This window comes from Melospiza georgiana, chromosome 10, assembly GCF_028018845.1.
Source record: "Melospiza georgiana isolate bMelGeo1 chromosome 10, bMelGeo1.pri, whole genome shotgun sequence".
In the NCBI taxonomy this organism is placed as follows: Eukaryota; Metazoa; Chordata; class Aves; order Passeriformes; family Passerellidae; genus Melospiza; species Melospiza georgiana.
In genome coordinates this window covers 8,766,498-8,793,166 of record NC_080439.1, presented here as the reverse complement: position 1 = coordinate 8,793,166, position 26,669 = coordinate 8,766,498, and the positions used below count along the sequence as shown (strand labels likewise).

Sequence of the window (26,669 nt, the reverse complement as noted above, 5' to 3'; positions counted from 1 at the left end):
TAATGCTTCCTTCTCAGAAATGTTTTGTTTTAAATGTCTCATGAGTAAGGAGCTTCTCATCTCTTAAAAAATAAACTGTTGATGTACTTTTAATCTTTTCTTTCTAAGACAAAATGCACGCAAAATTTAGACAAGTTATTATAAATCAAAATGCCAAGATACTCACTCTAGAGATTAATGTCACGAAACAAAGAGCAGAAGGGTGGGAAAAATTAAATTGCTGAAAATTTACATGTTGTTGTACTGAATGTCTCTTGTTTTTTTCTAGATTTACAATTTTTGCACCAACTGAAATACTACAGCACATAATCAAATTTGCATTTACAGACTTTTTTCATAACAAAATTAGTGTCAAGGCAAAACATTTTTTCTTAAACTCCCCCAAAACACAGCATTTTCAGTTATGCCTCCAAAATACTGTCACATCTAACTTTTGACAAGTTGTGTCACACCTGCTGCGTCTCAGTCACACTCCGTTGAAAACATAAAAGCAAGTCACTAAGTATTTTTTCAGACAAAGTTGTTGAAGCTCTGTGCTAATTCAGAGGTAAATTAAGGAGTGGAGTGTACAATAAGAAAAGAACTTCCTGCTCTGAGCATCACCAGGGGGGATACTACAATATTTTCATTATTAACTCATGAGCTCATTGGCAGAGTCCTCTCTAGCACACATTTCCTAAAAAAACTGTGACAAAGTGCTAACGAAGCAGAAATTATTCTATAGAAAATCTATTGGTCAGATCAACACATGAAAATGTGTGAAGCCGTTTTCCACATTTCCAACAACATCACTTATTTCACCTCAGAACAGTCAAGATTCAGAGCACTTTAAAATGAACAAGTACCTCAATATGTGGTGTTTCTCCCAGCTGTAGGCTATTAAAAATAGTTGCATAATCCCCATTTAAATTCATCAGCTCCTCATGACTGCCTCGCTCAGTAATGCAGCCTTCTTTCATGAAGATCACTTCATCACAGTCAACAAGATACTGCAGAGAGTGGCAGCAAGAACAAGTCTCTATCACGATGTTCAATAACCAAACACTCCCACACAACCCTTCTCAGCAGCCTGTAGGCACTGGCACACAGCACACCTATGCCCACACAACAGACAGCTGAGTTTCAGAGGTCCTCTTCTGACTAGAGCACCATGATTACTCACACTACACAAATCAAAAGTTTTTGTGTCCTATCAAAACCAATCTCTTCTGGAAGATGTGACTCAGAATACTTAAACACTGCAAATACTGATAGACTGAGCACTATTATTTCCATGCACAGAAAACAGCAAAAAAAGTCTCAGGTACATCAATTCTGATTTACTGACAACAAATATAACTTTTTCTGCTGTGATGAAATAGTTTTATAGCAAGTTAGCAGAAGTATTTTTTACCAGGTATTTATTTCCCTGGTAAATTTTCTTTAGCCAAGGATTACCAGTCCCAATCAGACACCAAGCAGCACTGGTATCAATCAATCAAATTGTGCTCAGTGCACCTTTGCAAACCTAGTTTATAAATGTAAACCACACATTCTATAGGCAGACAGGGTTGTCCTGTCACGGGTCAGGGCACAGAGATTTCCAGTATGAAGACAACTGATGAACAAACCATTTCAAGTAAGTCCAAGAAAGAAAGTGTGGGAGATTCAGTACCTGAAGCTGATGTGTGATGAAAAGGACAGTCTTTGACTTCAGGTGCTTCCTTATTGCACTGTTAAAAATGTGATTTCCAACGTGAGCATCTAAGGCACTAAGGGGGTCATCGAGGATGTAAATGTCCCTGTCACTGTACAGGGCTCGAGCCAGACTGATTCTCTGACGCTGGCCCCCACTCAGGTTAGCCCCTCGTTCACCAATCTGCACAGAGACACACACCCATCATTTCTTCAGCACTATGCAACATAGATGAGCAGAATAAAGCAGACCATAATATTCCATTTTATATATTTATATAGATATACTCCCCCATAACATTTTATATTAATACATATACATATTCAAGTTTAAGTGTCCACTTTGTGACATGTGCTACACATTCAAACTCAAGGTTAATATGCTTGAAATGTGGCAGTACTTGCTTTGCTTATTTTACCTTTTATGAATTAACATAGCCATTTCTTCTCTTAGCTATTTTAAATCAAGTTCAATTAGATCCTGTTAAGGCAGCTAAATTTACAACACAATAAAAAAAATTCCCAAACAGTCAACATCTGAGTAAAATACAGGGTACAGCTCTTAACAGTCCAGGGCCCACTAAGGTCAGCTCAAGAGAATGCATTCAACAGCTTGGCTCATATGCACCCCAGAGTGATGTATCCTCATTCCAGTTTATCCTGCCAAACCAAAACTCTTTTCTCCATCTATTAATTAGTTTGGTATAAGCAAAACATACCTCTGTCAGGTCCCCATTTGGAAGGATGGCCAAGTCAGGCCTTAGACAGCAGCCATTCAGCACAGTATTGTATCTGAAGAACAAGCAGATAAATAGTTAAGAACACTGATTTTCCCCACAATTATTTAACTAGTACAGCATTATATCATTTTCTACACTAATAGCTGATATTCCATCAGCCTAAAACAAGTCATCTGTCTTGGAGTCTCAGGAGAAAACTGAGGGTAATAATTAATCACCTACTTCAAAAGCATTGTGAGGATAGAGAGACAATTTGTTTTCAGAGATAGTTGGCTAAGGGCCACAGGAAAGTCCATAAGTGGAGGGGGGCCATGGAAGATGGCAGCACATTGCACACAGCAGTTGTTGTGTTTGAAGAGGGCAAGGCCAGGACAGCAAGAGCAAACACCACTTTAGTGCTGCTCACAGCAGCTGCTGGTTTTAAGCAGAGGTCCAGGATGAGGCCCAGCCTCACTGCAAGGAGCAGGCCCAGGCTCAATGACAGCCACCAGCCACAGGGCCACATGGAAGAGGGGCAGGATCCTAAATGGGACTCAGAGGCGATTTAGAGACAGACTCCAGAAGGGCACAGAGGCTTTATCTGCAGTGTACTCTGCATTAAAGCTTTCCCACACTTGGGCCAAGAATCAGTGAGCTTCATGACAATCAGCAAGCAGCCAGACAGACCTTTCTTCATCATAGTCCTTGCCAAAGAGGATGTTGTCCCTCAGGGTGGCGTTGAGGATCCAGGCCTGCTGGGCCACGTACGCGAAGGTGCCGCTCACTGCGATGCTGCCCTCCAACAGCGTCATCTGCAGTGACACACCAGCTGTGAGACCATGCCACCCCATGCTCACAACACACTGCATTCTACAGAGCTCAAATAAGTGAATAGGAGATGGGAAAGAGGAACAGAAATACTCAAAACAGGATTTCTCACCTGTCCTAAAATTGCTGAGATAAGTGAAGTTTTTCCGCTCCCCACACTGCCACAAATTCCAACAAGTTTTCCCTACGTAGAAAGGAAAAAAATTATAGCACTCATTTCTTACATTCATCTTCCTTTTCAGAATTCAGACTACCTTTAGTACCTCTGAGAGGACAGTTGGATATTAATGACACCTTTGAAGTGACATAACAGACAAGAAAAAGCAAGAGTCAGCATCTTAACGCTCAAATTGTATACAGTGAACACAATCCCACAGTGAAATATAACTGAAATCAACTCTAAAGGTAAAAATAAAGGTGTTTGAAGATCAGCCTCCTTCTTACTAGGCTTACAGGCGCAGAGGATCAATAAACCAAAAGCACCAAGGCCTGCCTGAACAGAATGCACCAAAGTGCTTTTGAGAGTGATAAGGAAAGAAGAAAAGTCTGAAAGAAAAGAGAATTCATCACATATGAGTTCAGTCCAACTCCTTGCCAATTAGATCCAATTTGCTAGAGAACATGTACCAAGAAAATACTAGAATTTAGTCACTTTGGAGAATTTCTCTGCAATAGAATGAGTGGGTTAATACCCATATTAAACAATTAATTTATTAAAACTATTTTTATTCCTTTTGTAAAAAATGTAAAGTGGTCAAGAAAGGTATATAGACATTTGTGGAACACACTGCTGGTGCTCTCTTGATAGCAGAGAAAGACAAAACCAGCTTTTTTTTGACTTCTGAGACAAAACAGCCTTTACATTTTCAAGCAACTGCACTCCTATTTGAGGCAATTTTTTAAACTATATGCATTCTCCCCTAGAGTTTAAAATATAAGTATTTTTACTGTTTAAAATAGCTTAAACTATCCCTCCATTTGTATAACTACATAAGACAATTTAACCATGAATATCTTCATAAATATATGGATCCCATTATTACAACATGCAACTGCCAGACTGCAAGGCTTTTGTATGTGTAGATAATGTCATGTATTAAGTTCAATGCTTTTCCTTTGACATCTTACATGCTTTTACCCACCTTGGAGCAATAGCTCCAAATGCTTCTACAATTCTTGAAAACCTGCATCCACCTGTACAAAAATTCTCAAGGAAGAAAATTGCACATTTTCCAATGAAAAGCACTATTATGCCCCATTGGAACACCTAATCACCTAAAATGCTCGCCCAGAACACAGATGAAACTGCAACATTGTCAAACCACAGCAGGAACACACTGTTCACCAGCAGCCCACTGGTACCTGGTGTTCTGCAGATTCTCTGAGCTCAGTGGCTCACACTGTCCTAGGAGCTGCAAACCCCTCAGCTGGATGTGGAAGCTATACAGCCTGCCCTTGTTTCACAGGCTGTTTGCAAAGATGTAGCTGCTAAAATGGCACAGCTGTTTACAGCAAGATCAGACACTGCATCCTGGATACTGCAGTTGCCATGGATATTACAGGAGTGCACAAAAGCAATATGCTCCATTTCATGCAAAATGAAACAGCACACAGCTCTGTTCCAGGGGGCAGCTATAATGAGGCCTTTGAAAAGCTCAGATTTCCTCCTTTCATTTCTTCTTACCTTTTCTATCTCCAAGTCAATGTTGTACAGAGTCCTCTGAAGCCGAAGGCTGACCAGGTGGATCATTTTGTGCTCCTCTTCGGGGCTGTGATGGTCATCACTGTCCACTAGAAGATGGCCCTTCTGCTCTGCCAGCACAGCTTGCTGTCCCTCATTCTGCAGCTTCATTTTCTCTTTCTTGCTCTTGGTGACTTTCTTGTCTTTTTTCACTTTGGGGGTCAACTTTGGTGAGCTCTGGACGCTGGCGTGGGAGAAGTCCCAAGCCAAGGTAGCATTTTTCACCTCTATCGCGGTGTGAGGATTGGCTGGTTTTTTCTTTATCATATGAACCTCTTCCATTAGAAATAAACTCTGATAGGAGTTGTGAGAGAGGTGTAAAGATGAGACACCTGATCAAGACTGGGAGACAAGCCTACGGCACACTCACGCAGCAAAACACATCAGGCTACATAGTAGGAGGAAGCTGAAGAGCAAAAGGTGGCTCATTAGTGTAAACTAACTCCAGGTCTGCTAAGTGGCTGGGGCATTCCTGGATGTGGTGGAAGCACCTGGATACACTTGACTTTCCACAGAACTGCAATACTCTGGATGTGATGTGACAGGCACTTCTTCCTTTGACAGTTTGCAACTGCAGCTCTGTGTGTTGCAGATTTAAAACATGTGAGCAGAACACACAGCTTGGAGAGGAGAGGTCACTTGGGACAAAGTGACTTGTCCTGCACACCAACTCATTATGGAAGGAGATAGAAGGGCTTTTAACTTGAGCCTTTACCCATCAACTTTTCTGCTGGAAAAAGTCATCTTGCACAAGTGTAGCTGATCTATCTCAGGCTGCTTGGCAAGAAGTCAGTCAACTGTATCACGTTTTCCACCACATCCATCAGTATTTACAATCAACAGATCAGGAAGACATTTTTTCACACAGTTTAATTACAAGATAAAATGTTTTCCATTTACAAAATTTGTTTTAAACCAAGTAGTTTTTATGTGACTAAAACTTCTCAATTCCCAGCCTTATTTATTCTTGCAATTGCTATGTCTGAATCACACATTCATAAGAAATCTCATACTCTTTTACAGAGCCAACAAGTCAATTACATTTTTACTGTGATGTCAGAGTATTCTCACCTTATGCTACATTTCCTACACAATTTATAGGCAAACTGGGAGAAATTCAATTTCCTTTTACTTCTCATCCCTCCCACAAAATTCCCTTTAGTGCACTTAGATTTAAGCAAGTCTGATTTTAGGCTGACTCAGAAGATGAAGCAAAATTGCTTAAAAGCAATGGAATCTCAAAATCACTCTACATATCCTGGTTTTCTCATACAGAGGTTTATTTCATGAATGCATTACACAGAATCCATGTATCTGTCAATGCTTGTGAGGGTTTCTATTTGGAAAGTGCTATTTTCCATTCTGGAAATTTCCACAGTGTGTAATGCACTGTTATCTTCAAGAGACAAGACAAAGTAAAGGTCTCCCCTCTGAGTTCATAAAGTACACACAGTGTATTCATCCTCCAATCCCCATGATGGGAGATAAGATTGTTCATTATCAGGGTTTTACGTTTTCTGCCATAGATCTGTTTTGCCAGATCACAACTCCATTTTACTGATATAGAGGAATTTCAGTCACTTAATCTGGTCTGGAAATATAAAACCTCGGGGTTCTATGACCACAGATAAAACCCCACTGTTTTTTATCAACCTGCTTACCTAACACCTGATATTTTCAAAAAGCTTTATTAGCAAGCCATAAAATTTCATTGTACACATGTTGCAGTCTTTTCATATAAATGTTCTTAAAATGGAGTTAAAAATTATTATACAGTGAGCCACTGAGTCTTTCACTCTTATCTCATCCTGTGGCCAACTTCAAAATCTCAATCTTTGAATCAGAATATTTTGCTTCTCACAGTGGTATTATTTTATTTTTGAACTGCTAACATTCCTTCACTACATTTGTATCTCTTGCAAAATCAAATAATCTAGAATGTTAAGTGTAAAGAAATATAACTTCTCTGCCATTAAAATCATATTACCTTCCAAGTGTTCCCTTTGCATCTACTGAACACATACAACACTCCACACTTACAGAGAAAATGTGAGGCCAAATGACTGCTTACCTTAAATCTGTCAACAGAAACAGATGCCTCAGACAGAGACTTCACTGAGAACGGAGTTACTTTGAGAGCAAAAGTCATTGAGTTAAAGACAGTGACCACTGTGAATGCCTAAAAGTGAGACAAGGAAAATAATCACACTTGGATGCAACATTCTAACAGCTCCGGCCTTCTAAAAGCTGAAATGGCACAGCAGCAAGTCAAAACCATAGAAAAGGCCCAGTCCAAGAACAACCATTTAAATATTCAACATATTCTCAAACAGCAAATCTACCCAACTCCTTCTCTAGTGCTTTTAACAGACCATGACAACTTGTTCTGTTTGCAGGTCAAATTCCACATTAACCTACTAGCGAAGGCACAAATTCACATCCTATTTTTAGACATTTGTGCTGTTTGCATCCAAGCATACTGCAAAACAAAAACATCCAATAATCCCCAACACCCCATCCAAACAAGAGCACTTATTTATATTCAGCCCAAAACCTGTTCTGAGGAAGGTCAGCACAAGAGAGCCTTTTTGTGCAAAATATAAGACTCCACCTGCTGCTGTCACAGCCATAATTCACTTCTGTGAGCCAGGACACAGCCTGACCACATGGGCACAGCCACACAAGAAATGGCTCAGCACAAAAGCTACAGAAGCAAAAGCATAAAGACTATTTCCAACAGCTTACCTGAGCTGCTGTAAGGTCATAGCCAAGGATCATATGGACAGAAAAGGTCACCACACTGGCAATGACAACAACAATGGGAGCCACTCCCACAGTGATGCTCTGGAAGTAGCCTGCACGCTCCAAGATTTTGCGTTCCTCCTCACGAATTTCTAGAGATACCAAGAGGGGCACCACGTTTGAACTGAGATTCAGGGGGTACATACACAAAACAGATAGCATAGCACAATAAACAGTGAGTAAGAGGCCTAACTCTACCCTTTAGTCTTTATCACATTATTAACATTCTCAAAGGAAAGTAATTATAGAGGAGGAAACTATAATGGTCTAATCTCCACACAAATATAGGGATTTTTTAAGTGATAAAAGAGAAAGAAAATGGAAAAACTTAAAAATTTGTGTCATGCCACAAACATCATTACAGCAGAAGGTGAAATTTTAGAAGCAGGTCTGTTTGTCCAACCCACTGTGCATAACAGAGAGGAGCCTGAAGGATGACAGTTCTTACACTGCTTGTACAGCAGCACCTACAGCACAAAGTCAGGATGCACCAGGCTACAAAGCAGTGGGGCATCTGCAGCAAAGGAGACATTCACAGACTGTGGGAACTCACTTTGAACATTCTGAGAAAATGGTTTCACCCAGGCATACATTTTAATGAATTTAATGTAATTAAGAACTTCATTCATCTTTTGCACACGTTCATCTGTTGTTGCTACACATTTTCTTCTGAAATAAGCTGTGAGGCGTGACACAAACATCTGAAACAAAAAACACCATGAAACATTAATGGCAACTCAGGAAAAGCAAGTACCTTAAATTCCTAATTACCAGAGAAAATGAATTTTTAATCTGAAAAGGGGATTCAGGGATAGGGCCAGGAAACTGCTGCCCTAACATAAAACTCAGGCTGGGAACATCATTCATTTCCTCCTGCCCCAAGCACCAGACCTGTGAGAGCAAATTTCAGTAAAAACTTGAGAGAATAAAGGTGTGCACTTTTACCAGTATTGATTAGTACTAGTTCAGTTAAAGTTTCTGAAGCACAAAGTTAACCTGAAGACACATGAAGCTGACCCCCACTTTAGCCAGACTTTTAAACTGATTCTGTAAGGCAAATCAGGACTTTGCCCAGTCAGATCAATTTCTCATCCATGCCAGTGCTATGAAGGCAGTAAAACAGTTTTTAACATTTTTACTAAACTAATCTAAAACCAGAAAGTTGTGTTTGATATGTTTTAAAGTATCTGCTACTCTTACATTCATCCCCTTCCTGGTCTGAAATTCAAACCTAACACACTACTTCAGGAAGTCTTAGCTCCTTGCCTTTCTTCACACACCTGCAAACTCTTTTGAAGTCTCCATCAATAAAGGAGGACTGCTGGAAAGAACTGGAAAACATGTTCAAACTCCACTCCTCATTCCCCTCTAAAATGCAACTCCCACTACATAATCCTTACTTTTAGCCAGATAAATTGGACCACAGTGAACCTCACAGTATTCAGCCTCCATGGTTTATAACACATGTATTATGAACACAGTGACAAATCTCCAGTAGTCTTACAGACATTTTATAGGCAAGAAGATTTTGGCTTAAACTAGCCCATTTCACAGCAGAAGCAGGAGTATCTCATCAAGAAGATGTGGTGTTTTTCAGCATCTTGCATTGAGTCAAGAAATCAAAGAACACTGCTTATGCAAAACTGAGCACCCATACACAAGCTAGAGGCCCTCATATCTTTCCAACATCAATCACAAGCACCTTAATATTCTGTAGTTTCATTTAGCTATAAATATTAGTCTCAGCCAGATCTATCAGCTTTCCCATCCCCATTTTCTAATTTTATCACTTTGAGCTTCCTGATTCCATATTTCTGCGTCATACACTATCTTGTAAATGCCTTCAATGAAGTGCAATGCCATAAACTGGCTAAACCTTTCTGGCTATCTGCTTTCTGCAATGCCATCAACTGGCTAAACCTAGCACATTTCAATATCTTCTATTCAGAACTATACATTTGTATGGCCTAAGAAAAATGAAGTAACTCTTAACTCTTTCCAACTCACCATTGCTGGGTAGAAGAGGATGAAAACAGCAGATCCCAAGAAGCCTGTTGGACCCAGAATAATCACATTATAAACCATTCCCAAGATGGCCACAATAGGGCCCCCAGCCAGCAAACTGCCAACTGCTGCAGCTTCAAACATCCTCTGACCATCATTGGAGCAAACATTTATGAGCTGAAAAACAGAACAGATAATTTAGATTTAAGGCACAGCTCATTCTCAAAGGAATGTATTACACATCCCTTTTCACATTGCCATTTCCAAAACAAGGCTTCAGCTTACCTCTCCAAGAGATTTCTCCTTGATGTTCTTCAGCTTAAGGATTTTCTTGAAGGCCATGGTCAGGACAGCCCCGCGCAGTCTGACCCCCGTGCGATAGTTGAGCGCCCAGGTTAGTGCCAGGGACCATGATCGCACCACTTCCGTCATAAAGATGCCAAAAACTAAAAACAAGCTGTACTGCAGGTTGGACTCACTCTGCTGGGTATACTCCAAGAGGTGTTTCACAACGAAGGCCTACAGGAAGAAATGCAAGCTTGCATGAACACCCCATCGCCCCAGAAGACCATACAACAACTTTATGTTAAGTTAGAAATAAGTAGGCTACTTTGCTTTTAAAAGAGCCATTTGAAATAGAAAGCATCTTCTTTCCAGAAGTAAAAGGTGTCAATACAAGAAGTACTGTAACACAAGCCCTGCTGAGAGCCAAGCACTGAGTCAAATTTAGTAAGTAAAGAGAGTTTAATTTGGAACCATATTCCTCGCAGCACGCTCCTAATCCTCCGTGTCTTCTAACTTAACATAAATGTGTCAGTTAGCTGAAAGCAATGCATTATCATATAGAAGAGTTTTAAAATATAGTCACTACTTATACATCTGCACACATTAAGAAACATTCCTTTACGTGACATTAAGACCTTTTTTATTTTATCTTTGGTTTGCTTCAAACGTGCTTATTTGATAAAAAGGAACAATGTACCTACAGTTGTAGAGGGGAAGAGTGAGAAGGACATTTGCAAAACATTCCTGGAAATAAACATCAGCAGTTTAATAGTAAAGAAAAAAACAAGCAGAACGCACAAGGTATGCAATACCACAAATCATTGGGGATGGGGAGGAAAAAAAAAAAAAAGACAAAAAAATTAACCATTCAATCCCTCCCCATACCCTCTTCCCACAAGAACATAAACACTTTACCTCAGGAATCACATTTCAAACATCACCTGCAGAAAGAAGACAGCCCCCAGAACCACCAATTCCCAACTCCAGTTCTTTGTGTTCCAATGGCACAATATAACATCATACAATTCACAACCACCAGCATTAAATATCATTAACTGTGAAACAATAGGTTTTTATTTGAAATGAATCGTCATCTTAAATAGTAACAACTCAAAAACACTATACAACAGGTAGACCATTGTATAAACATACAATCTGCACATACAGGATAATTATAAAGGGCTAATATCTAACAGTCAGTCTTAGCTTCTAGCAAATTAGATTTAAATCTATATACAAAATTATAAAGATACAAAAACAGAATGGTATTTGTTCATGGAGTCCAAAAGAAGTCAAACTTGAAGGTACCAACAGAGGAGGTTTCTGAGGCTGCACAAATTCTGAAATGTGGTTTTGAAAGTATCCTACAGTAAGGCTTCACAGACACCAAGAGACTTCCTAGAGAGCTTTTCAACAAATGATGTTTTAAAATACTGGTGCTTTCGATATACTAGCACGGAGTAGAGAATTACCTTTGCACACAAGAAAAAAATCAACAAAAAATCTGAGACCAAACAAAATATTTGAGAAGCCTTTCACATCATAGTCCGTTGAAGTCCTCTTGGCTAAATCATGTTTTGCAAGTAGGAGTTCTATATAGTTTGAAGAGAGGAAAAAAACAAAACCCCACAACTCCAGCAAAGGTTTTGATAGCTACAGCCCAGCACCAAATAACAAAAAAAAAAAAGGAGATCAAATTCATCTGTTCAGAGGAAAATAATTCTGTACATCAGAACCAAGGAAACATGCTGTAAATAATTTTGCTCTTTTTCACAGGTGTGAATTAAAGCCAGATGTCCATCAGATTCTAGAATGGCCACTGAGAAAATTTACATACCGACCACTGAACAAATGTGAGGAGCTCACATTCACAGATCTATTGCGTTCCAACTTTCTCCTGATTGGATTTAATTTTACATCAACTGTTTGGATCACAACTGCATACAGTTGCTCTGCAGTTACTGTGGAGATTACTGACTTCTTTTTCCAGTATTCAATCCAACATATGCAACTGAGTCACTGAGCAATTGGGGTGAAAATCCCCCTTTTTCCTCACGAGCTGTAACTCAGCATGGTCGCAGACTGCAAGCATTTTCTCACACACCACAGCATTGCTGAAAGTCTCCAAGAGAGGATGTATAAAGATAGCAGATGTTTCCTGGGGTCTCATTCCTCCCAAAACTTTAGTGCAATTTTGCAGCACTATTTTATAGATTCAGCATCTCCAATGATGAAATAGAGACCAGCTTACATTATACCCCAATTTATTTTTGTTCCGGAAGAGAGAAAAGAGGAAACAGCAGATTAAAGAATTTTGAAAAGGGAGGGGAAAAAAGTCACAGAAAATTAACATTTACATCTGAACAAGAACTATTCAAATTCATATTAGTTTAATTAAAAGAATCCAGCATAAAGTTATTTACAAAACAAAAACATTACAGCATATAAACTAATCTAAGGGGGGAAAGAGCTCCTGTGGCTATTACCGTAGTAGTTGGTACAAGCTGCTGGGCTGTCTTAAGCATTCCCATGGAATAAACATTACCTTACCTTTGCTCTTGGCGGTGGCTCTGGCCAGCAGGAATGCCTCATCCTGACGCAGAAAACAGCCATCCTGAAAATGCTGAAGAACAGCTTCTGTCACTGGTCCCACTGCAGTGCTGGCGTCCCTGCTGCAGCCAGCGCGCCACAGCACGGGGCAGGCTGCAGCTGGAGCCAACGGGGAAACTGGAACACTTACCTCCCACAGCTTACCACTCCCCCCTCCAGTAACTGACCAAAGTGTCAAGCTGTGCTCCACTAAAATAGCAACTTTCCCCATCTCCCAAAAGGGAAGAATAGCTCTGAACAATAGCAAACAGGTACATTGTTCAGACCTGGAGTTAAACCAATTATGTTTAGTAATGAAGAAACCTCTTTGCTCCTCCACCAGAACTTGGAAGTTTTGGTAGCTGATCAAATAGTAGCAAGTATTTATTTGAGATAAATAATATATCACCTATACTATTACATTCTGATGGTTTTTACAAGGCACTCTGACACATGCAGCTGACTCATCAGGTTATAGGTTTAGATTCTGGGCCAGATGCAAAATGTATCAAAATAAAAAAAGAGGAAGACCCTTGAAGGATCTGATACCAAAAAAAGCCACCCAACCAAAGCAAAAGAGTCCACACAGGAAGTCTGGAACAACTCCTTTCCAGTTATAACCATCACAATGCTCATTAGCAAAGCCACAGGCCATTTGCTGGCATTAAAATTTTTGAAGTTTAATATAGTGTTTAACTCCACTTTTATATTTTTCCTCCAATACATGAGGTCAAGTCAAGTGCTTTTCCTGATCTCCCTTCTCACCTTCAGGTGACTGAAAGGGTGTAAGACTACAAGAAAGCACTGATACATCTGAGGAGACAGCATAGGCATATCCCTGAGGCATGCCATTTTTAAAAACAGGGAGGAGGGATGGTAAAGACCTAATTTCATGCCAAATGGTAGAACCAAAAATGAATTGGGCCTTATTCAGAAAAATGAATAAGGTTGTCTGTAAATGGGCAACTCTCTGTAGATAATTTAAAGTTACCCATATCAAGCATCAATTGCAGCAGCAGTCCCCAATATAATCAAGCTGGTTTTCTCCTTTTCCCTCTGGCTCTCTCTCATTCAGCAGTTTGGCTGAGACAAATTGAGACCATTACGCTACAGAAATTAGGGGTAACCCTGCTGCAAGTTCTTTGCTAAAGATAAAAGCAGCTCCTCAAGCCCTGTAGTGAAACAATGACAGAAGCTCTTCTTGGGAAAAGCTAGTGCTGTTAAAACCTTAATCATAATTTATTGTTAATTAACAAAGCATGTTCATGTATTTTATAATAAAGACAAGTATAAAATATTACAAAGAGAACAATACCACAGAAACATTCATCATTATTCATATTACATGAAACAAGGCAAACTTTAAGAAGACTTAAAAAAAAACCAGAACATCATTTTTTGATAAGACATTGAAAAGCAGGAAAACATCTTAAAAAGACATTTCACCTAACAGTGCACCCAAGTGTACTTACCCAAGAAATGAACCTCCAGCTTACCAGCACACTGAAACGTGTACTACTAGCAGTAATACTGCTCCTACTCCTCAAGGGAAATGTGTAGAGAATAAATTTAGTCAAAATTTCAACTTTAAATCTGCACAGTATGTGCAACAAACAGGTGACAAAAAATGGTGTGAATGTCAAGTCCCATGTTGTTATCTTCAATAACGACCCTCAGCAACAAACAGCAGTCGTTCCTAGAGGCAACAACGTTTTCTAACACTTCTACCTGAAACCTGTCTGGCCATTCTGTGTAGGATCAGTAAAGACTATGCCCACAGGCTTCTTGAGACCTGCTCACATTAGTTTTTAAGCAGTGTTCTCAGAATTGTTTCGGTCCGCTTCTCGAAGATGCCAATAATTTAAGATTACAGTTTTATCAGACTGAATTTTATTCCAAGATAAGTTTACAGAATTTCAAAGAGAAAAACAATAAGAAGACCTGCACATAAGAATCTTATGAAAAAAGCAAGTTATGCAGGTAAGCTTATACAGTTAGGGAAGAACTTTAAACTATACTCAAAACCAAAGAGAAAAAACAAAGTCCATTTCCTTCAGGATACCTAAACTCCCCCTCCCTTCCCCAAGAACTTGCCTGGGTATTCAGCAACTGATCCATCAGCTGTAGGAATCCTATCTTGGATTATTGAATTGCTCTGGAATTTTACCCCAAAATTTCTAGCTAGTCAAAACGTTTAAGTGATTCTGCAATGAAACCTTAAGATTTTACAGTTGGCCATGAGATGGAGCCCTCTGGGGTTGTTAAAAAAAGGATGGATATTACTTACTGGTCCACTGAAACCCGCAAGCTGCGTGATCATCAGACACACTATGGAAAGGATGAGCCTGGTGCGGCAGAAAATCCACACAACCCTCCGGAGAGAAGCATCATCAGGCCCATTTTCTTGTAGTTCTTCCTGCCACAATCTTTCCAACCTAATAAAAACAGAAGATTTATGACATTTATTCATGCCATAAATTTTTCACTGTGGGAGAAGGTACAGTCTCATACATACTTCTTTGTTAAAACTCTAAGTGCTTCCTAGCTCAGAACAACAAAAAATAATATTAAGATAAATAAATACACTCTGTGAGGTGAAGAGACATATCTATGTAGTGTTACTTCCATAGGATAGAGGGATGAAAAACACAGTGCTTTTTCTTTGCCTGGAGTTTCTTTGGCAGTCTTAATATACTGACAGTCTCTCTGCTGAACTGACTGAAGACTGCAGAGTCAAAACCTGAAGAAATTCTCATTAACCATAGAATGTAAGCCTGATCAGAAGATCTGATCCACATTTAAGTCACCTTGCTACTGACAGTATCATTTCTCATTTTAGCACAAGAATTTTTCACTATAGCCTTGAGAATAATCTGGTTTTCTATTAAAACAAATTTTTAAGACATGCAAAATCAGAATAATTCTAAGACGCTCCTAAAGATATAATTCCCTAATTTCACTGAAATTGACAAGGCTACAGAAACTCTGCTGAATGAGAAAACTGTCTCTGAAAGATGGAAGTGAAATCCACCATTCTGAAAAAGGCAAAACAAAATGTCTCGCCATTGCCTGCACGTAATAACATAATAAATGGAAACAAGAAAATAATAATGAAATACATGTCTTCACCTTCTGCAGTTGACATCTGAAGACTCATGCCTTGATAAAGACCACACATCATCCATAAACAATTCCCCTTTCTTGTATGCTCTGTGGGCCAAAGGAGTGAGCCAGGAGAAGGTCATGGAGGAAAAAAGCCCAGCATTATCAACCGGGTGCTGGTGTCTAAAAGAATTAAAGAAAAATCACAAACAAATGAAAAAGGAAACAGGAAATGTCAATCTTCCAGAAAAACAAAGCCTCCTCTCATTGAAAGCACTCAGAGTACCAAATGGTCCATGCCAGCCACACTTGCTAAACAAATTCTGATGTTTCCAGTACCAGTCAGCAGACCTACATCTGCAATTCTGCTTTGTCACTGGTTTGAAAAGCAAATGCTGTACGAGTTCTGTGGTAGCCTAAAGACGTACTTGGAAGTGGTCCGTATGGGTTTCAGTGCATTCAGACCATGGTGGTATTTGCCCTTGTGATGCTCTTCATCCAGCATTCTCAGCTGGGAATGCACAGAGATGTCCAGTGGCAGGCCCTCTGCCCGAGCTGCTGCTTCCAAGGCATCCTGGCATTCAATCTGCTTTTACAAGAAAGACAACAGATTCAGACTTCAAAACTACATTTGAAGTCCATGACTCCCATCTCCAGCAATTTTGCACCTCTTTCTTCTGCAAATTATTGTGCAACACTCACAGTCATTTCAATGTCTTAGACCACAGGCTTCATCCTGGCAGCAAAGTCATAGAAGGCACAGCTTCTAGATCTGTGTTAGACTGCTGCATTTGTAAAACAAATCAGTACCAGTATTGCACCAGTGCATTCAAAGGATAAATGGATAGACCAGATTAATCCTGCCACAGGGAATACTATAGAGAAAGATTACAACATCAAGTACCTATGACATTAGCTCAGGAAATCAATGACTGGCTTATGCAGTAAAATTAAGACATTTCCTTGATGAATTTACACCCTCTTAGTATAATTTAGATATTCTTAGCCACAGAAAATACAAAGTATTTTCAGAATTCTACTAAAGTCTCTTCTTCACAACCACTTTAGATTAAATTTAAAAAACCAAATACACACTAAGTAGAATTGTACTTACTTTTATCACGTTTCCTGTTTTTTTCTCTTTTCCCCTAATCTAAATGTAACAAAAATGACAATTTTTTTCTCTGCTCCCAGGCACAGTTTCTCAATGGCTCAGCAACTTTGGTAACAGCCACTTACTTAAAAGGCAAACCTTATCTCGGGGAGGGTTTCCACAGCCCCAGGGAAAGGCAGACTTAAATGCTAATCCAAGCAGAGGAACAGCAGTGATACAGGATAGTCAAAATGTTGCAAAGTTCAAACAAATCTTTTGGTGAGCAGCCAGATGTGGCAAAAGTTCATGAGGAGATGAGCCTGTTATCTGTACTGGCAGAGGGCCCTTGACTGGTTCTGCTAACTTGATGTGCCATTTATTGCTGAACCACGTTACGTGCTTGTATTCCAGTTTATTGCACCTGTGCTACTTTGTAGGGAAAAAAAAATTCTGAGGGAAAAATCTTCCTGAAGGTCTTACAAAGATACTATGATTCTACCTTTATTAGTTGACCTATCAGAGCCAAGTTAGCTTGTTTCCTTGAAAAGAAACAACTGCGATGCATTGTAGCCTCCTACACAGAATAAATGCAAACACTTGGTTCCTGACTTCCAAGTCATGTAACTGTTTTTGGAAGCGTCACCATTTACCATGGTCTTGGTACCATGTTAACATGTAATAGTATAGCACACTAAGACACTATTTCCACCCATGAGAAGGATAAGAACAGGAAACTGAAAATGTCATTAATCTGTCCCTTATTTACTTAACCAAAGTACTTAAACAGTGCCTAAGCATGGTGTCAACAATCCATGGTTCTATCTCAAAAAACATATTTGCTAAGCTATCACCTAAAGCTATGGGAAGACAAGATAGTCAAATAACACAGAAACAAAAGAATATTAAAACCTTATGACACATAGAGTGACTCAAAATACACAGTACTTGAAATCTGAATTAAAAGACTTTTCACTCAATTTATATTAAATTACTGACTCACTAAGGCAACACTGTCTTACTAAACCTATGCAAATTAGCACTAATAAGGGACCTGCCATAAACGTCCCAAAGGAGTCAGTAGCAGGGAAGAGCTCTGCACCACCTCTTTTCTGGATACAGCAGAGGAATTTTTAACTGGTTTGTTGTGTTACCCCCACAAGAGGCCCAGGGCAGATCTGCCCAAACATCTTGTTGCTGATAACACACTTGTTTCTAAGTGATGCCATAAACTAGTTGTATAAACATTGATTTTCAGAGCACACCAAAAAAGTGCCTATAAGTAAAAAAAAATCTTCCAAAACAGAAAACACTATGTTGATGAGCATAAAAATAGATTCACCCACTTAGAAACAAGAATAGCTTTTTAATAAGTAAGCACAATTGCAAGGGGTTTAGGCAGTCCAAAGATAATATTCATAAACAATCACTGTGAAAAATAATTAAACTCTTCAGTGCTGCTCAAGCGTTCTCTCAGCAAATGTGGAAAAGCTGGATTGATAAAGACAAGGGCACTGCCTTTATGATGTCTTGCCATAGAGACAAACACAACCACACTGAGAGCACTGCTCATCTCCATCTTGGTGAGATTGTCAAAATCCCACATCCCTACCAAGAAACAAATGCATCACACCACTGTACAATTAGGATTTAAGAACAACTCCAGAGTTCTGTGTAGTTCTCTGAAGATTAGAAAATCTTCAAAGCAGAGTTTATCAGGAAGAAGTGAGGCTCCTAAGTTGTTCTACAGTGCACTTCAGGAACAAAAGACTGAAGTAAAAAAACCAAAACAACCCCAACACTTAATTTAGGTTTCTGATTAGGTTTTCTGATTGCCTTCATGTGTGCACAGTTTTTTTGGAAACCAATGCCTTGAGACGTTACTAATGTGCTACAACAGGCTCCAGCTCTGCTCTTGAAATAAATGTCTAATAAACATAAAAAATAAATTAAAATGCACTTTTTCTAATTCATCAACTTATTAATATGCCAAAACAAGCAATTAAATGAGTGATACAACATGGTACTGATAACTCCAAGGAAATGCTCACAGAAACAAAACAAGTCTAAATCAGATATTGCTAACTGGGAGAGGAAGATTCAATCAGACATGCATTGAGAAACAGCAGATGACTACTCAGCACCAACAAAAGGTCAAAAAATGAAGAATTATTACAAAAGACAAAAAGGATAAAGCAGAAAACATTAGCATAACACTTAAAAAACCCTAGGGTTTGCACCCTTTTTGAACACCAGACTATGCCTCTTGTCACTTCAGTTCAAAAAGGATATTATACTTAAACTTACTTTCCTCGAGCAGTAATAACAATGGGGCTTGGAATAGCATAAACTTAAGATTTTTCAGCTGGATAGATAAAAGGAATAAAGGTACAGGTATTTGAGAGGTACATAAAGCCTGAAGAAAGAGAACTAGAGAATCTGATATGTGCGTACAACCCAAACCCCCCAAAGAGCTTTGTCCCTTCTTCCCCAAGGAAGAACACCTTCCAGGGCTCAAATCACAGCAGGGAAGAAGCTGCATCTCTTCTGGTCCTACCAGCAGCTGACAGGAAACTAGAACAGACCTGTAGCTACTTTTTAAATAATCCTTGCAGCTGACATAGAATACTAAAGCTACTGTGGTTGAATTATTATTACAGAGTTAAAATTGTTTGATTTAAGTTGTAAAGGTCTCTGAGCTGGCAACACTGTCCTGCAACACTGCAGGACAGAACTCCTATCTCTTGCACTTAGCAGCCAGAGCTCAGCAGGCTTCCTCATGCCTTTAAAGTTCCCAGCAAGGAGAGGCAAAAGGGAAACCTAGAGACCAGAAGAACAGAGCTCAGAACTAGGTGGGCATGTGATGAGAAATAATTCCATCATCACCAGATCTGCTCAGAGCTTAAAGCATTCACCATTTTACAACTCCACGATGAAGAGCAATTTAAAAAATATTTAAAGACTTCATTAAAAGATTGGTGTTACAAAACAAGATTAGTGATTGGCTTGTATGGGCTGGGGAAGGGAAGCAACGAACCAACTGTTCCATTTAGCTTAAGCACAACTAAAAAAAAAAGAGTCTAGGAAAAGATCCTCTGAAGTATTAATTACATTCTTCCCAGAAATTCCTCTGGGTCCAAGAATACCTCCACAAAGGAGTAAAGGGTATATACACTGCTTCTGCAGGTAGCACAGGCAACCCCTAAAGCATTGTCCAGGCTGCAAATCATCAAACCCCAGAGCATCTGAAAATCAAATAGGTTTGCAGGTCCAAGCATTGTCGAGTCCGCAGCTGCTTGGTGAAGCAGCAATGCACCATGAACTTTACGGTCTACTAAGGCAATTCTCCTTTCACTGGATTTGATGCAATACACAATCTATAAAAATATTAACAAGGGGATTTGCAGCATTAGGCTCCCAGCCTTCTCTGTAGCTAGGATACTTTATAATACCCTGCCTGATTAAAACATGAGCCTATTTAAGACTAGTTTGGTGTATCATCCACCCATACCAGCTGTCTCCCTGACGCTGGAGCAACAAGGAGCAGGCACTGGGCTAGATCAGAGACAGTGGGTGTCAGGAAGGAGGCATTGATCCTTTAGGCACCTGCACACATTGACTGCAAAGTACAGACAGCACAGCTGCATTCACACAGCACCAAGGTGAGACCATCAGACAGCGTCAGATGCCTAGAAATTATGGTTACAATTTCCATAGAAGAATCAGATCAAGAAGTCAGAGACTCCATTTTCTTCAACCTCCTGAAAAAGGGGGTATAAATAAAATTTCACGTCTCTGCTGCCTTCTCAGCTTCTGCTACCTGGAAGAACAGCTCTTCACAGCACCTAACACAAAGCCAAATGCAGGAATAAGTACAGCTGCGTCATATTTCGCTTAAAAGATACAAATTAACTGTTGAGAAACATTCTGATTTACCACAACAGTTCAGAGATAGGAAAGCTTGGAGTCCACTTTAACAGTTACATGTGACTTGATTACACCAGATCCGTTGTTACTTTTCTGGGCCAGGATTAGCAGAAGTTGTATTAACACTGGAGTCATGGTTTCAAAGCTAGCCTGGGTTTATGCATCCTCAGGTTAAAGCAGAAGTTTCCCAATAGTGCTTGGTACTGATATCAAGGTTCTGCAGCCAAACAAGGTCAGGCTATGTGCATCTGGTAAGCCTGAGTATTTTAGTCACATATATTGAACACTTTCACTTGAGGCACAAAACGTCCTTGGTGAAGATGGGTATATCAGCTTCGTACAGGAATATTTCTTATTTTACCTTGCCCTTGAATTCTGGCCAGCATCAGCTTTGAGGTGAGATGTTCTCAACTCTTTCCTAGCAAATCCACTTATTCCTGCAATCCAAGAAATATAGAGTTTGGCATGAAGTGTTTGTTTTAGGACTTTGGAAATGTAGCTGCTATGAATGCATCTGATAAGCAGTGATGCATGTGCTTAGGCTTGTGGTATCCATGAATTCCTGTCTTGTTTTGCATTAAAACCATTATTCGTGATCTTGTAAGCAAAGGTTCTAGGATTCATTCAAAATAAGGCTGCACATTGATCATCCAGCACTGGAACTATATAGCTCATGCACAGTAACAGCAGACTCCTGTGGAATTGTTAATAACCAGCTTTAGAATTGGCAACCCACATGTCTCTGCCTACAAAGATGGGAAACCAACTCCTCACTAAGCAGATCAACCCAACACAGCACAGGCTGACAATCTGGCTCCTGCCTTGCTCAGGTAAGCTCTGCTCTCCTGAACCACCCCAACACCCTGACATATGCTGGGGGTGTTCTTCAGTAACAATCCTTATTCAGGCCATGCCTAAGCCAGGTCACAACAGAAGCTACACAGGAGAATTTTGTACAGTGCATGGAGCATCCAGGGAGACCTTGAACTTCAACTTCTATTGAGTAGAATCAACAAGTGACAGCAGAAGCCTTGACACCACAGCATTTATCAAGCCTAATACAACAATCTTGTACTGAGCTCACCTTCCTGCACAAACACACACTTCCAAAAGCAAACAGTAAACTAGGACATACAAACTAAACATCACAGAGCTCTAAACATGTTGACTTTGAAATTCATTAACCTTCATCCTCAAAAACAACTGAAACACAGATTTTGTTTGTGGAACAGCTTGTTTGCTGTCTGTGGCTCAGAGCACAACTGACTGACTATTCCTTATCACTAGGATACAAATTCCCAAAAACTAACAACCATCTCAGTGTCCCAAGACATCAGAACCCCTCACATATGTGAATTTTAAGTTGCTTCAAGCTAAGTTCACCAATAGTTTGGCATAGATGCAGTGAATATTTCTGGGAACACTTTATAGCTGTACACTGAGTTTCTGAAACAGCCATAGAGCAGAATGTCTGCAGCACTAATATAGAACACCACAATGGAAAAGACACTGCAAGATTTCCTTCACTGATAGCTAATCTACTCCTTACACACTTCTGGTCACGAGCAGGCTGATTTAGAAATCTGCTTTGAACAAAGGAACAGCAACCCACAGTAGTCAAAGACAATACCAGCATGTGGTCAGAGCTGAGGTTTTATGATGTGGCTAAGGCTTGGAAAGAAGATGGCTGTGCACTAGGGAAGGCACTCACATTCCAAAGGAAGCTGCAAATTATCCAGAATATCACTGTTCCTCTAGAAAATGTCTCTGCCCAGTCACAGACCTCACCTTTTTGCTCCTCCTGTTAAGTGGTATCTCTGATACCATAAACCCCCCTCCAAGTGTCAGATAAACTTTTGATACATACTGGCTGTGGATATGCTCCTTTCTCAGATGGTGATATGTGCATCTAGGCATGGAGGAGAAGGTAGAGATTCCCCTTCTTCAGTGTGGTTAGAGGGTCATCCTAAAGCATACACCAAACAATTCTAGGATCTTCCATCAAGTGATCCTTGACAGAATCACTTGATTCTGTGATTACTGTGTCAGTGACTGCTTTATTAGCAGAAGTTCAATGGTAAAACAACAGAACATGATGGTAACCAATATGCTCAATTCTTTGGGGATATCATGGAATTAATGTATTTTTAGACAGTACCACCAGTGTTTGCTTCTGCACCTAGTCTGATTGTGTTCAAAGTTCTCAAAAATAATAGAACTGTTGCAAAAAAAGATTTTAAAATTTTGATTTCATTTGACCTGAAAAAGTAAAAAAGTGTTTACTTAGCTATGAAAATATGCAGACACATCCAGCAGCTTCAGCTACAAATAACAGTTTATAGTTAAGCAGTCTAGGACTTGGAAGTGCACAGGCAGAAGCACCCAGGCTACACTCACACCCCTATTTTTAACCTGTTGTTCAGTTGACTCAGACACTCAGATGCTTCAGAGAGGTTGAGGCAGAATTGATCTATTTAAATACTCAGTGATAAATCACTTCAAAGCTATCTGTGCTTGAAGGATTTACATAAGTTCCAACAAGTTCTGATCACATTCCCTGTTGTCTTGGGCAAAAGATGTCAGAAACAAACCTGAAAAACAAGAGATGAAGGTAAGGACAGGAATATTAGTAGGGCTTCTGATAGCTAAAGTTAGCAACACATTTCCTGCACGTTTGAAGTGATCTCTACAGTTCCCTGGCTGGTGCCTTGAAACACAGCAATTTGCACTTGAGATTCACCACAGATGCAGTCATCATCCTTCAGCAGCAAGAACTTGATCCTGAACAGTACATTTCAGCCAGAGCCAACTACAGCTTGGAGTACAATTTGTAAATAAGTGCTGTAGCATTGTTAACGTGGGAAGTTGAATTCTAAGAATTGAGTTCTCATAAGCTCTGTATATCATAGAAGCAGCTTGTTGTCATATCCTCCTCTATTGTAATGGGGTAGGAAAGCTAAATTCTATTGCCTGCTATTCCATCAAAAAAACAAAATCTACATTTGAGACAAGCCAATTCCAAAAGCATTCCAAAAATAAATTATTTCTTTTCCTCATCTGTGATTTTATAGCATATTTCATGGACAGTGGGGTCTGTGCTCCCCAGAATACACTGCTTCCATGAGAAAAACTACATAAAATTACTGCAGATGCAAATTGAAGGGCACAGGCACATTCTGAGAACAGAAAGTCCTAAAGGTGTAAGTACAAATCAATATTTCAAAACATCCCTTAATTATTACTCACTGGTCATGTAACAGCTTTTACAGATGAAGACCACTCACTGCTGTGCTAGGCAGCAAGTGCACCTATAAGTTCTCCAGCAGAGGCATGTCCCCACAAACAATAAGCCCAATTAGTGTGGTACTATGCAGGGGGAACATGTAGTTCAGAGTCTTTTGTAAGCTACATTAAGGTCTCCAAAGACTTAAAAATCAATTGTTATCAGAACACACTGCAGACACTTATTCATGAGGTGAATATATGTATTCACAAGCTGAATAATTTTTTCTTGAATTTCAGCCCTGAAGCACCTATTTCAAAGGTCCATATTTCTATAGCAACATTCCCATTAAGTGCCAGGAAATGTTGGATTAGTCCTACTTATACTGCAGAATTATTTCAATTATGATTCCAGGAAGCCTATTTGAAAAGCTTCTGTCTTTCAGAGATGTGATCTTTCAAGCTGTGACCAAGCAGCATTTAAGCTTCCAAGGAAAGAATTGCAAGTTCTTTTTCACTATTGTCATGAACACACTTGTGGTGGTTTGAAACAGCATCCTTTCAGCTGGAAATAAACACAAGAATGGAGGTTTCAGGACAGAAAATGGAAAGCTGAATATAACCTTTTGCAATGCAAAGAAGAGACACACAAAGCTCTGGGACCTTGGCTCAATGGTAAAACAGGTCTTTCACCTATAAAGATCATGATCAGAAAATCAACTAGACTTGTCTGCTTCAAGTTAAGAAGGATACAGAAAATGCAGCAATATAGGCAACAAAAAACCCAATGAGTCATATTATTGATCAGCCAAATGTACTTGTAGCCCTGCCAGAAGCAGTCATCACCACTGGCCATGAACCAGTGGCCCTTGACTACTGTCCCCAGAGCACAGAGGATTCAACCTCACCCTATAAGGGTGCACCATGTTAGATAGAAGGCCACCTCATGCAGTCAAAGTCTGCTGCACAACAGCCTTAAACTCACCTTCCACAAAGATCTGAAGTTCATGGTGAAATAACAGCCTACATCTGCTTGCAGCTTGTTCCTGGCAATACAGATCATGCTTACAGCTTAGTCATTTTCTGGTCAACCTAATTCAAATCCTGAGCCAGATTTTCTACAAGAAATTTGAGAGTCACAACATCTCTATTGATGGTACACTGGACCCTGTTGTCCAAGTGAGAGTTCCACTACAGCTTATCCCTCTATCTGAACTGCTGTGGTCCTACCCTTCCTCATCACATCAGCCCTCTGTGGTGTTCTGCCACCAGCTGTGCCAAGTCAATTTGGGCATCTAACCCAATCCAGGTTCCACAAAAGATACAGTAGCAAAGGACAGAGTTCCTTCTCTTCCCTTGAAACACCATTTTCTTCACAGCTTCTACCATTTCCTTACATGCAGGGGGAAAGTGCTTAACCAAACAAAGCTCAGCTTTATGAAAGGGGAGTCTTTGCTCTTCCCTAAGCCAAGTACGCTGCTGAAACCAGAACTTGTTTCAACTAGAAAGGGAAAAACTTGGTACACAAACATGAATGCCTACCTTAGATAAGGTGTTATGAATACCTCTCCTTTTACTTAACCTTAACCTAGTATTCTGCAAGCAAGCAGGATTTATCTCACTGACATGTAGCAACAAATTCAAAGCTGTTTGTGTCTGTGGACTACATACACCCAAGCTGCAAGGGTAGCAAAACAAAAACGGTACCAACGTCTGAGCTAGAAATTAACACAACCTTGGCATACTGAACAAGATAATGGCCAAGTAAAGTGGGAATCCTATCAGAGCCATAAGATGCCATTAGCAAAACAAGTTCAGTTCATTCTTCTACTCAAAGAGAACAAACAAGATAAAGTTCAATGTATGAGCTTGGGTAAGCCCTCCTCTTACATCAGTATTCACAAGTTCACAGAACCCCTGTTTTGCAATCAATTATCTGTGTGTACTACCCTGTAGTCATAGGCAGCATATCAAATGGAATGGGTAAGAGGGTAAAAAAGACCAGCAACAGAGAAGCTGACATGAAGCTGCCTCACAGAGATTTTCATGCCAGGCTGTACAGACATGCAGGATTTAGCTGACTTTCAGTCTCCACAAAAGAAAAAAAAAAAAAAAGGAATAAAAAAATAAAAGTACCCACAAATATGCCGGTTTCATGGTTTCATTTAATTAAAAATCTACAGGTAAGATAAGGCTTGTTTCCTTTAAAAGTTAAATCCTGATTATATGATGCAGACCAAAAGGGAGAGATAACATGCAATGATTACTGCTGAACTCCACTGCCACTGGTCAGGAAACAGAGCTGCCCACCAATGGCATCACTGTTGTCACCAGTAATTTGACAGAGCAGATTTGCTACTGGACAGGGCAGGGTGGGTGGCAAGCCCATGACATCAACATGACAAAAGCCATAAAAACCCACACGGTGGCTCGAGGGCTCGGCTGTGCATCGGTGCCTGCTGTAATGCAATCAGACACCACCTTGCTGAACACGGCAGCAGCACTTGCTGAGTCATAGAGCCTGTGGGGACACTGGAGCTGCAGGGCCTGCAGGCTGCACTCACTGCTGCAGAGCTCAGCTCTCCAATCCCAATCAGCAGAGCAGCCCTGGGAAACCCTCAAACCCACTGAAACGAGGGAGGCTGAAATACAGAGTATCTCAGCAGCTACTGTAACACAGCAAAGA

At 39.9% G+C, this 26,669-nt stretch overlaps 1 protein-coding gene across 6 annotated transcripts in view; it reads right to left on the bottom strand.

The window, feature by feature from the left end:
• ABCC5 (ATP binding cassette subfamily C member 5) overlaps positions 1–26,669 on the bottom strand; it is a 68,210-nt gene that overhangs the window by 39,082 nt on the left and 2,459 nt on the right. For 3 of the 6 annotated variants that reach the window (XM_058031582.1, XM_058031588.1, XM_058031585.1), the window contains exons 3-16: positions 16,173–16,330; positions 15,772–15,927; positions 14,930–15,077; positions 10,054–10,287; positions 9,772–9,945; positions 8,318–8,465; positions 7,708–7,856; positions 7,034–7,141; positions 4,906–5,256; positions 3,334–3,405; positions 3,081–3,205; positions 2,394–2,466; positions 1,655–1,858; positions 846–989 (exon numbers count right to left, since the gene is read on the bottom strand). In XM_058031582.1, coding sequence (XP_057887565.1) covers positions 846–989; positions 1,655–1,858; positions 2,394–2,466; positions 3,081–3,205; positions 3,334–3,405; positions 4,906–5,256; positions 7,034–7,141; positions 7,708–7,856; positions 8,318–8,465; positions 9,772–9,945; positions 10,054–10,287; positions 14,930–15,077; positions 15,772–15,927; positions 16,173–16,330 — 2,244 coding nt within the window. Of the gene's footprint in view, positions 1–845; positions 990–1,654; positions 1,859–2,393; positions 2,467–3,080; positions 3,206–3,333; positions 3,406–4,905; positions 5,369–7,033; positions 7,142–7,707; positions 7,857–8,317; positions 8,466–9,771; positions 9,946–10,053; positions 10,288–10,750; positions 14,836–14,929; positions 15,078–15,771; positions 15,928–16,172; positions 16,331–26,669 lie in introns of those variants that run through there. The other 3 variants (XM_058031583.1, XM_058031584.1, XM_058031587.1) reach the window with 3 other exon arrangements.